General features: G+C 35.4%; 1 protein-coding gene across 1 annotated transcript in view; it reads left to right on the forward strand.

The window, feature by feature from the left end:
* Positions 1–12,252, forward strand: part of EPS15 (epidermal growth factor receptor pathway substrate 15) — a 129,493-nt gene that overhangs the window by 32,238 nt on the left and 85,003 nt on the right. Inside the window, exons 9-12 of the mRNA XM_045291759.1 lie at positions 2,758–2,771; positions 5,095–5,224; positions 6,487–6,632; positions 8,237–8,393. Of these exons, the coding sequence (XP_045147694.1) occupies positions 2,758–2,771; positions 5,095–5,224; positions 6,487–6,632; positions 8,237–8,393 (447 nt within the window). The remainder of the gene's footprint in view (positions 1–2,757; positions 2,772–5,094; positions 5,225–6,486; positions 6,633–8,236; positions 8,394–12,252) is intronic.

Consider the following 12,252-nt stretch of genomic DNA (forward strand, 5'->3'; position numbering starts at 1 on the left):
TCATTCTCTTCTAGACATTTACTTTCCATTTGAGCCCTCGGTACCAGCTCTTTTTTTTCTCCCTCCTCCTCTGCCAGCCTCATAACCCCCCGGATAGATTGTACATTGTTATTATTTTCATCTCTCACACCGACCGCTGTCTCCCTTCCTCCATGTTTTCTGTTGTTCTTCCTGCTGTAGAGGGGTGTATGGTTATGTGTCAGTCATTGCGATCGGTTCCCCTTTTCTTTCTTTTTTAAAAAAATCATTTTATTAGGATCATTCTTTGGAGTCTTGGATTTTGTTTGCAAATTGTCAAATATAAATAAAACTTGAGTCACTGAGTGGCGCAAATAGCCCCCTTCATATCTGTAAAACTGAATTTAAAGAATTTGTCTGACGTCTTCTGGAAAATTGAAGTAATTAAAGAAAATTCCTTACAATTATAGAATTGCAATGATCTGAAAATTTTAAATTACTTTGCTAAATAATGAAATGTAAAGATAATGTACTGAATTAATCATAATGACCAATCCTTCTGGACCATTGCAGTTTATACTCTGATGCTTTTCTACCTTCTTGATGTATATAGAAATTTTCTTTAAAGTATTTTATATTACTAATTAGCCAAAACCTTTATATTTAAGACTTAAATTAAAAATTCCTACCGTACATACTCCTGTATAAGCTGAGTTTTTCAGTACATTTTTAATGCAGTTTTTGTGGTAAAATTAGGTCAGCTGATACTCGGGTCAGCTTATATTTGAGTATATACGGTAAGTTAACAAGAGATTCAGACTTGGTTTATTGAATTATAATGCAGATTTTTAATTTTTAGGAGTAACTTCCTACTTCACTAATGAACCAAACATTGATTAAACTGGATCATTTGTATTCAGGGTTTACCTTTAAAAGCCTAAGACAGTTTTTTTTCTTATTATAGCAAAAATGGCTTATTTGGTTGGTCTATTTTTTTAATTGGAATAAAGTTGAAGTTGGTTAGGGAGGCTAACTTGTATAACTTCTGTTGCCATGTGAACCTTTAATTAATGGTTCTTGTTTATTTTCAAATGTAAATGCTATTTCATAGTCTCTAAAACCCAGTGGCTCAAGTAAAATCCATAATCACATTGAATATTTGTTTTTGTTGTTGAGAGAGGGTTGTGTTTCTGTCTCTCGGGCTGGGAGTGTGTGTTTGAATACATGCGTGCACATTTGCACACAGGTAAAGTAGATCTTAAAAATTATTCTTGCTCATTTGAGTGTGAACATTTTTATATTTAAGAAACTGCAAAAAATATTGTAACGGGAAATTCAAACCACTGACTAGATTAATGAGCAAGTAAATCTCCTCTGGAAACTTAAACTGACTGGTTCTCAAAGTTCACAGCAGCCTCACCTGGGGACTTACAAGAAATGCAAATTCTCCCATCTTGCCCTAGACCTTTTGAATTAGAAATTCTGAACCTGAACAGGCTGAATTTTAAGTGTGGTGAACAAAAATGGGAAAGAGAAAATTCCCTAATGAAGCCTTGGGTGAGGGGTCCAGCACTCTTGAACAAACTTTACAGGTGATTCTGTTGCCCACTAAAATCTGAGAACTGGGCAATGAATGTACAAATGTGCTCTACACAATTGTTGTATGTATGGATTGTGATGAGTTGTATGAGCCCCCAATAAAATGATTAAAAAAAAATGTCAAAGAAGAAGAAAAAAATCTGAGAACTACTTAAAAGCAGAGAGAAGTTAGGTGGGGGTTGGGAATCAGAGAGAGTGAACATCTGCTTGTAATTGGCTGTAGCAATAAAATAAAAATCCTTCTTCCTATCACGGAATAGGCTTAGTTTGATTTTGATACCACAACTTTTAAGATCATCAAAAATATGGTGTAAGTGCTTCTTAGTTAAGTTTTCATCTCTCTTTGTAAAAGTGCATTTGCTGTGTTCATTTCCGTTGAAAAATGGTTACCAGCCAGATTTTTTTTTAAGTGTGTAAGGCTATTGTAAGGATTTCTTTCAGAAGTAGATTTCGATTATGATAAATTACAATGTAGCAAAATAAAATTATACACTATAGTATTAAAAATGTGATGTTGAACTTTTAGTTGGAAATATTTTTTGGCTTTAGAATTGTTGCGAGGGGGAAGAAATATTGGGGGGGAAACGACTTTCAAGACAACATGAAACTTAATTACGGTGTATATATTTTTAAACTTACAACAGAAATGTTGTCTTTTGTAGCAGATGGTCAACATTGCTTCTGGTGTCCACTTTTCCAGGAAATGAGTCCTGTCTGCAGCAGGAGGAGTGCTGACCTTTAATATGCATCCTAGTCACTTCTCTCAGTTCTCTGCCAATCTACTACTACTACTACTACTACTACTACTAGTAGTAGTAGTAGTAGATATACCCTAGTGTTAATTCATTTGAAAGTACATGCTAGCCAGATTGTTTATTTCTGGAGCTTTAAGCTTTTGAAGATAGAAGGTTGTGCATTTCTAAAACTGAAATTAAATTTGTCCAAATTTTCTAGTGAGTGGGAAGCCAATTCTTGATTTAAGTTAAATGATTAAGGGTGGTCCCAGGACAAACAGCATCATCATTACTTGGGAACTTGTTAGAAATGTAACATCTGACACTTCCCTCTCCCACCCTACATTCCTATGTACCAAACCCCACATCTTTGAAGTGCAGCCAGCAATCTGCTTTATCAAACCTCCAGGTCCCTGCTAAAATTTGATTACCATTGAGTTAAGGATTAGTTTTATTGCTTTCACAGGGAAGCAGGGCAAGGTAAGATTACTTGTGCCCTCCTAGGAAACCTGACCAAATTGGGGAGGGGGGAGCGCGGGACCAAAAAAAGAACCAGAAAGCCTTGGTTTTAGTCCAGTGCTATCACTTCTTTTAAAATATTTGGTGAACTTCAATTTCTTGATTTGTGAAATGATAAAAAGCACGGAAATCATAGACCAGTTCTTACATAGATTATGTGCTCAGTAAATATTCATTTTAAAACCCACACACCTTAGAATTAGCACACTTCTTGGAGGAGAATTGTCACTTCCCATGAAAGACAAAAGTAATAATAAATAGGGAAGTTTTCTTTTGATCACCGCTAGAATCTTTTCAGAATTTCCAAGTTACTGTCAGTAATTGCATATGCTTGAAGATAGTCATGAAAACTTTTCATCCTCGAACATCTGTCTACAGATTTCCCTACTTTGTGTAAGTGCTTTACATACTCATTAAAAGTTTGATAGGTAGTACATTAAATAAGTTATTATTGAATTTTTATAAGTTACTGTAAGTTATTCAATGAAGGAAAATTCTCAGTCCCATCTCTGCCCACAATTGCTCCATTTGTTCCTAGACCGTAAATAATCAATTGTTTGCTTTGTGTTTCCTTTTAGAATTTCATAATTCAACTATAAATAAATATAATTGGTTGTTTTTCCCTTACCAAAAAAGATAGCACATTATACTCTCTGTCTCACATCATACCTTTTTTTCCCTCCACTAATATTTAAAATTATATATGTCTTATCACTTAGGAAGCCACATGGTCCTTTTTTTCTTCATCAATGACATTGAAGAATACTTCATGTACACTAAATTGCCTCTAATGTAAATATTTAATTTGATGAGTTTTGATAGTTGTATTCCATAATTAAGACACAGCATGCTTTTGTGAATATAGGTTAAAAATATTTCATTATCTGATATACCATAATTTGTTTTTGTTTGTCCAGCCCTGTGCATTTTTTTAAAAAATAATTTTATTGGGTGCTCATACAACTCATCACAATCCATACATACATCAATTGTATAAAGCACATTTGTACATTTGTTACCCTCATCATTCTCAAAACATTTGCTCTCCACGTAAGCCGCTGGCATCAGCTCCTCATTTTCCTCACTCCCTCCCCACTCTCCCCTCCCTCAGGAACTCTTGATAATTTATAAATTATTATTTTGTCATATCTTGCACTGTCCAATGTCTCCCTTCACCCACTTTTCTGTTGTCCGCTGCCCAGGGAGGAGGTTATATGTAGATCCTTATAATCGGTTCCCCCTTTCCACCCCACCCTTCCTCCCTTCTCCCAGTATTGCCACTCTCACCACTGGTCCTGAATGGATCATTTGTCCTGGATTCCCTGTGTTTCCAGTTCCTATCTGTACCAGTATACATCCTCTGATCTAGCCAGATTTGTAAGGTAGAATTGGGATCATGATAGTGGGTGTGGAGGAAGCATTTAGGAACTAGAGGAAAGTTGTATGTTTCATCATTGCTACACTGCACCCTGACTGGCTCATCTCCTGCCCATGACCCTTCTGTAAGGGGATGTCCAGTTGCCTACAGATGGGCTTTGGATCCCCACTGTGCACTCCCCTTCATTCACAATGATATGATTTTTTTGTTTATAATTTTTATAGACAGCTTTCTCAATGGACACTTAACTGCTGATATAAGCAAGTCTGCTGTTTTTTCATGTAATATTTTATACAGTATTTCATAAGTAGATAGGTACATCTGATGATAAATTCTCAGGTGTGGGATTGTTGAATCAAAGGAGAACTACATTTGTAACTAAATAGATATTGACAATTTGCCTTTCGCAAGAATAGTACCAGGTTGAGCTTTTGAATCTGTTAATGTATGAGTTTGCCTTTTTCCCCATAGTTTAGCTGACAGAGTATATTATGAAACTTTAGATTTTTTCCAGTTAATTGGAAAATGGCATTTCAGGATAGTTGTAAATTGTCGTTTTCTTATTGAGTGAAATTCAACATTTACTTTTGGTCAAGGATGGGTCATTTGTATTTCCTTTTCTTAGGAGAATTAACCATTTTAGCTCATTCTTGTGTTTTTTCCCCCTCCAGACTGCTGTTGGCTTTGGATACTGTAAAACTAGTAGTTGAAGGAGGCAACTAATTTTTTGCTTTTTAAGATTTTCTTCCTAAAAATTTCTTGGCTTTGATTTCTTTCCTTTCTTCTTTTTTTCCTCTTTTTCTCTTCTTCCCTCATAGCTTAATTTCTTATAAAAGGATGTTTAGGAACAGCTCAAGATGTTTTGTTGTTGAACAATAATAAATGCAATAAGTGAATGTCGTTAAGTGGCTGTAGTATATATGACCCTCGTTCATCTGTTTTGAAGGCCATGTATTTGGTATACTGCGCACTGGAGAAGGAACCTGTGCCAATGTCCCTGCCTCCAGCCTTGGTGCCACCTTCTAAAAGAAAAACGGTCAGTATATCAGGCTCAATGAGGTTGACCCCCTCTTCAGCACCAACCAAGGAACCTTACTACTCCTTGCCACCTGTAGGCATTTTACCTACCAAAGCACCATTAAGACAGGTATAGATTTATCAGTGTTTAAGGATTTTATTCTTTTTAACCAAGTGCATGGTATTTAACAGTTGATTACTTGATAAAGATAGAAGGAACAATTAAAGAGTTAAAGCATTCTCTGGTTGAGCCTACTTAAGAGAAAATGGTCCAGAGAAAATGGATACCCCTGTATTTAGCCTAGGTCATATGGATTGGTTCTTTGGCTTTGCCTTAATCTTCCTGGAACTAAAGTTGGGGATGGAGGATGCTTCATGCTAACACAGCATGTTTGCCTTGACTCAGTTAATAGAGTTTTTGTTTAATCTCTAGTTAACTCTTGATTCTTTGAAGTCAGATTACTAACTTTGCATTGCCCCAAGCTTTTTCTGTTTAATCTACGCCTTACCAAGTTGAGTAAAAGAAAATAATGATAGCATATACAAATTGGCCACCTTAGTTATAGTCAAAATTTGGGGGAGCCGAAACTACAAAAAATTAAGATTAAGGATTATCTCAATAGTTTATATATACTGACTCTCCCAGTTACCAATATTAAAGTGGGCATTCATAAGTCAAGAGTTAACTCTGTTTCAATTTACACATTATTAAAAAAAAGTAAAAAGGGCATCTTATAAATATAATTCCAACACTGATATTTTTCTTCACAAAGCATTTTGATTGGAGTGTGATAGAAGTAATATACTGTTGCTGTAGTTCAGTGGTTCTCAACCTGGGGGTCAAACGACCCTTTCTCAGGGGTCGCCTGAATCATAACAGTAGTAAAATGACAGTGATGAAGTAGCCACGAAAATAATGTTCTGGTTGGGAGTCACCATAACATGAAGCACCGTGTTACAGGATTGTGCCATGAGGAAGGCTGAGACCCGCTGCTCTGGAGGGCAATGATGTTGCTGTTGTTTGGCTCATCGAGTTGTCTCCAACCCTTTGCCCGTCCCATGTGCACAACAAAACCAAGCACTGCCTAGGCCTGAACTACCCTCAGAATTTTTATGTCCAAGCCCATAGTTGCAGCCACCGTGTCAATCTATAGATAGGAATGTAGGATTGTTTAGAATTTGTGTTAGATACTGTCATGGATTGAAAGAATAACACTTCCAGGTTTGCTTCATTTAGCAGAAAAATGTTTTTTGTTTTGTTTTGCCTTTTCTTTCCTGTAGTGGGTTGTAGCCCCTGCAGAAAAAGCTAAATATGATGAAATCTTTATGAAAACTGATAAGGATATGGATGGATTTGTATCTGGATTAGAGGTCCGTGAAATTTTTCTGAAGACAGGTTTACCTTCTGCCTTACTAGCCCGTATTTGGTAAGAATATACTTTAATTGATTTTTTAAACTATCATTTTGTTTTAATTCTAGCTTTATGCCTTCCTTTAAAATCATTTATAAATAAAACAGTTTTGTTTCAGAATTCTTTTCTTTGTTGATAATGTAAATGTGAAGGTTTCTTTTAGGTAATCGACAAAGGTTTGCCAATGATTTACTTGATAAAAGCGTCACTGTGGGTCATCTGAAGTTTTCTATTGGCGAGAGTGTCAGTTAATTATTATTACAATGTTACAATGTCACATCTGTTTATTTTAATTAAACTTACATTTTTTTAAGCTTACATTTTAAAGAGAGAATCCAAATATCTGAAATATGAACAAAATAGAAAACAATACCTTCAAGGCATACTTAATTCTGTATGTATACTTTTACACCTTTGCAATGGCAATAGTTTTAATTAGTCCTTAAAGAAGACAAACCATAGTGTCTTTAATGAATTTCCCATTAAATGAGATAATGTATATGTATTGTGTACCTATTGTCAGTATACTGAACTATACCAGAGGTTATCTGGCGGTTTTCAAGGAGCAACAAACACCAGAAGAGGAAGTGCCTACATGGAAAGAGCAGATTAGAAAAAGAACAGAAAAAGACAGTAGATCTGACTTACTCTCTTGGGAATAAGAACCCAAGAGAGATAAAAATTAAATATGTATAACTAGTAGTAGCTGCCACTCTTGAGCCACCTATACAAATCTAAAAACAATGCTCAATAAACAGCAGCAGATGCAAGCTTAGTTTTATGCCCAGACTCTTATGTGCATTGGCTTCTGGTGGTGACTACAGAATGGATATTTTCATCTCCACCTTATAGATGAGGAAACTGAGACTGATTAAAATTTTGGTCAGGGTCACAAGAAAAGAACTAAGTGGAAAAGTTGGAATTCGGGCTTATTTGATACCGCAGTCCATACCTAGTGTTTTCATCAAGCCCCATTGGCTCTCAGTGAGTCAAAGATTGGGACTTCAGAAAGCTGAGATTAAGAAAGGAAGAGAATGCAAATGTAATACAACATTTGCTGTTTTTTGTGATTTTGTAAACCGTTCCAGACTACTGCCTTCTCCTCACATGTGATCTCCATTTTCAGCTGTTGTTTCTGCTTTGGCTTGGTGATCCATACATCCTCCTACTCCAAGAGTTGCAGGAAGCAAGCTGACGTGGACATTTTTGCTTGTCTTAGAATCGTTCTAGTGCTACCAGTGATGCCAAATTTGCTGAGACTTGAGCTTCACCTCTAACATCTTTTAATGTTGAAAATGTTAAGAGTACGGAATGCTGAGATTGCTTTGGCTCACCATGACTCTTACTCTGCAGTGGTTCTGGAAATGGGTCAAAGAGCACACGGTAAACCCAGAATGGAGTTGACCCCGCTCAGCACCAGAGGAGGCACTCTGTTTTCACCATTTTACGTCTTCTCAAGTTTGGGTGAATTTCGGGCAAGCTGCAATTTGATGTGTTTTTTCTCTTTAAATTCAACTGGACATTTAAAAAACGATTCAACAAAATCAAATTGCTATTCCCTGAATTTTTAGAATGGTACTTGTGGTATTTATATACTATTCATTTGTTTATTTTCACAGGGCATTATGTGACACAAAGGACTGTGGGAAGCTTTCAAAGGATCAGTTTGCCTTGGCTTTTCATTTAATCAATCAAAAGTTAATAAAGGGCATTGATCCTCCTCAGAGTCTTACCCCTGAGATGATCCCTCCATCAGATAGGGCCAATTTACAAAAGGTAAGACAGCTTTTTATAAAAACCTGAATGCATTATCAGAAGGGAAGTACAAGTGCTATTCAAATGGACAGACTTATCAATATACTGTGTGATTTAGGTTGCGCCTGTAAGTATGCTCAAATGCCTTGTATGACATCCTTGGGCTGCAGCTTGTTTGCCCCACCATTTATTACACATATGGCAATCATATTTTCCAATCTTAAAATTGGAAAAATGTGTGGCATGATTTTTCCTCTCCTGGATTTTTCCATTAATTTTAATGAGTACAGTGTAAAAATTAACTGAAAGCAATGATAAATTGCTGTGTTTTGTTTGATGATTCATTTTTACTAAAAACACTAAAAATTAGGAAACAAAATCTAGGATGAGGATGATTGGTTACTGTCAATTGCATGTCAAAAAAGCCCCTATGGGACAAAAAACACAAAAAAGTTCTGACTTGTTTGTTGAGGGTGAATCTGTGATTTTTGCTACAGATGGCCCGCTATTCCTGAGCATATAATGAGTGCATAGCAGGAGAGCTAGAAACAACTTTTTAACCATTTTTAATTTCTAGGCAGCAGTGAGAATTTCAGAACTACATTGTTTTAGCCACCCAGTGCCCTGATTTTCCTTTTTCACCTAGAAATCCTTTTTCATATAGTGCACTTACAACATCTTGGCCTTTAATAGAACTTTTAAAAGGACTTTCATACTCTAGTGGCCTTTGCCTTTGAAAATAAATACTTCATGTCTTTAAGTTTCTAGTGGCCTATAAATTCAATCTGTTGTTTGTTTTGTTTTGAATAGTTTTGTTGGCTTATAACTCATATATCATACAATTCACTGTTTCATTATATCGAAAAACAGTTGTACAGTCATTGCCACAATCAAATTTAGAACATTTTCTTCTTACTTGTACTCATTGCTATCAACTCCCCATATCCTCCCAACCCTACCTGCAGTACCCCAAGAAACCATTAATCCAGGTACTATCTCCATCCAGAGACTTATCTATTTTGGATTTCCTATACAGAAAAACATTACAAAAACAATGTGAAACAAAACACTAATAACAAAGTAAAACAGAAAAACCTCAATTGGAAAGAAAGAAGCGGAAAGTATTAAAACCTAGAACAAATTAAAAATGGATGAAAAGGCAGATCAAATGAAAGTGCCCAGCTTTAACCTGCCTCTGCAGTAATCCCCTTCTCACATCGCTGGTACGCGACCTCAGGGGAAAGTCCATAGTTGGGGTTAATACTTGGTTGTTAAATAAAGTTGTCAAATATATAGTATGAAGTGGGCTGTCTTTAAAACATCAGTACAATATTTGGGTTTTGTGTTAGTTTTGTCAAAATAGGTTTAAAAAAATCCCATCTTAATCTGAAAACAATCAAAATTGGATTTTTTCTAAGTAAACTAAGTAGGAATCTAAAGCTATTTTTAATAATTTGTATTTAAGTATATACTATATTTGCAGATAATATAACGAATGCTTTGTGAGATTTTTTTTTTTCTTTTGAGAGGAGAAAGGTACATTTTGTGAATTTTTGAGATTTCCTGTCATGCAGAATGTGGGTTCCATAATTTGAGGAGAAGGCAGAAAATTATACTACCCTGAAAGAAATATGTTACAAAATTTGTATTTATGCCTTTTGCTGTAACTGTATTTCAGTATGGAATGTTGAGTTGTTTCAGCCTTTCAGGCTTTTAAAATTTTGCCTTCTTCATTATAAAACCCAGAGACCCCATCAACACAAATTACAGAAAAAGCAGAAATTTCTGAAACGAATTATGTTTGTTCATATTAGTAGTAGACACTTTAAATTGTATTCTGCTCTACAGAGGTTTTTTAAATAGAGTTTTTAATGTAGTTGATTTGTCTGAAGCCTGTTCACTAGAGCATGGACACCTTTGTCTATTTATGCCAGATATCAATGTTATTTATTAAATGGCATTTTATCACATTCTCTTATCTATTAACCAAAAATTTTAACCTTAAATAGTAAAACTTGCCTTTGTTTTGTCTTTCAGATAATCTCTTTCTTCTTTATTATCTGGTTTTGTTTTTTTCAAAGTACTGCATATTTTGCAACTTGACTAATTTTTTTTTTTGAATATTCCTTTCCTTTCTGTGTTTTTTCTAGTTTGGACTATTTTTTCCATTCTACAGCACTCTGCTTTTCGCCTTTCTTGTACTGTCAGTTTCTTAATGCTACCCTCTCTCAAGGTTAGAGCTTTACTTTATGAATTTTTTAGCATTAATGCTTTTTGGTTTACAAGGTGCATTTTGAAATAAAGGTTTTTGGGTAGCAAACTTGAAGAAGAAATATGTAAAGAGCATGCTGTTGTTACATATCGCTTGGTGCTTTTGTGCAATGTAGTTTGCCTCTTGCAGGCTCACTGCTCCACTTAAAACCATCAAAGTGGAATTTTTTGTGTAATATATACAGCAGGCTAGAGAAAATGATTTGAGAGAAGGGGACATGTTACTTTTTCATTTCTATATCTTGAATTTACCCTTCATATACTTAGTGAAACATTTGCCATGCTTCTTGGTGGCTTGCCATTTTATTGCTGTAGTGCGCGAGTTTAATTTTTGTGTCAGCAATTGAGGAATGACACAAGTTGTACCAACTACAGCAAACTAATTTTATGTGTTGAATTTGTTGAGGATTAGCCTTCTAACTTGTTTGAATTTAAGCTAATTTGTCATCTTATTTAATGATATTTTTAATAGTGAAAGACTGTCAAATGTGAGTCACAGGTTTTTTTTGAGTTAGAGTGACAGAAGAGGTGTGGAAGTCAGGAGTTTCTTGGTTCTCTTGCACCTCTGCAAATGTCTCAGCAGCATTTAAATGGTGTAAGTCACTCATGGTGATGAAAGTGAGACCAAGTGCTAATTTTTCATTTTGTTCACTTAACTGTCTGGCCAGCGTTAGCTCCTCGGGCAAGCTTTAAAAAAAATTATTTGCTATAAAGTCAATACCACACACGGTAAGTCTAGGTAGTGTTAAAATGTAGTTAATATCTTTCACATTCAAAAATCTACTTTTAACATTTCTAATTTAATTTCACATTGGAATACAATAAAAAGCAGTAAGAGAAGGAAATTTGATACAGATCTGTAATTAATATAAAATTAAGAAAACAATTCAATCCCAATACATGAGTTTTTGAGACTACACATCTTTATGGGAGTAAAAAAATTTCATTTTCCCCCCAATGTAGCGGCTGGTGGCTGCAAATTGTTGACTTTGTAGTTAGCAGCCCAAGGAGAACCACTGTCACCAGGGCTCTAACTTTAGCTAAATAGGCTTCTCAAGATGTCTCACAAAGGAGTAAGTCAAGGTGGCAGCAACTCATTGGGACACCATTGTCTTTTAAGAGTCCATTCTGTTGAGGAGGATAATTGTAACAACGAACGAGAACCTAACCAAACTCACTGCCATGGAGTCAATTCAGATTAATGACGACCCTGTAGGACAGGATAGAACTCCCCCTATGGATTGTGGAGCTGTAATTCTTATCTCTCTCCTGCAAAGTGGCCAGTGGTTTGAACTGCTGACCTTGTGGTTAGCTCAGTGTGTACCCACTATGCACCAGGAATTTTAACCCAATAGCTTATATTTATAAAATATCATGAAGTTTGCAGAATAGTTTTATATATATTATTTAATTCATTAAGTGGTCAGGCAGAGATTATTTACCTATTTTACAGGTAAAGACCACACAATTTGGTAAAATAGCAGAATCCAGAATAAACCCAGCAAGATTTTCTACCTACAAGTACTGTTTTCAAGGATAAATTTTGGCACCTTCATTTATTTAAAAAGCCATATGTAAAGGACATCATATAGGAAGATATTGCATATGT

This window comes from Echinops telfairi, unplaced genomic scaffold (genome assembly GCF_000313985.2).
Source record: "Echinops telfairi isolate 266 unplaced genomic scaffold, ASM31398v2 ScPeMD7_443;HRSCAF=831, whole genome shotgun sequence".
Taxonomy (NCBI): domain Eukaryota; kingdom Metazoa; phylum Chordata; class Mammalia; order Afrosoricida; family Tenrecidae; genus Echinops; species Echinops telfairi.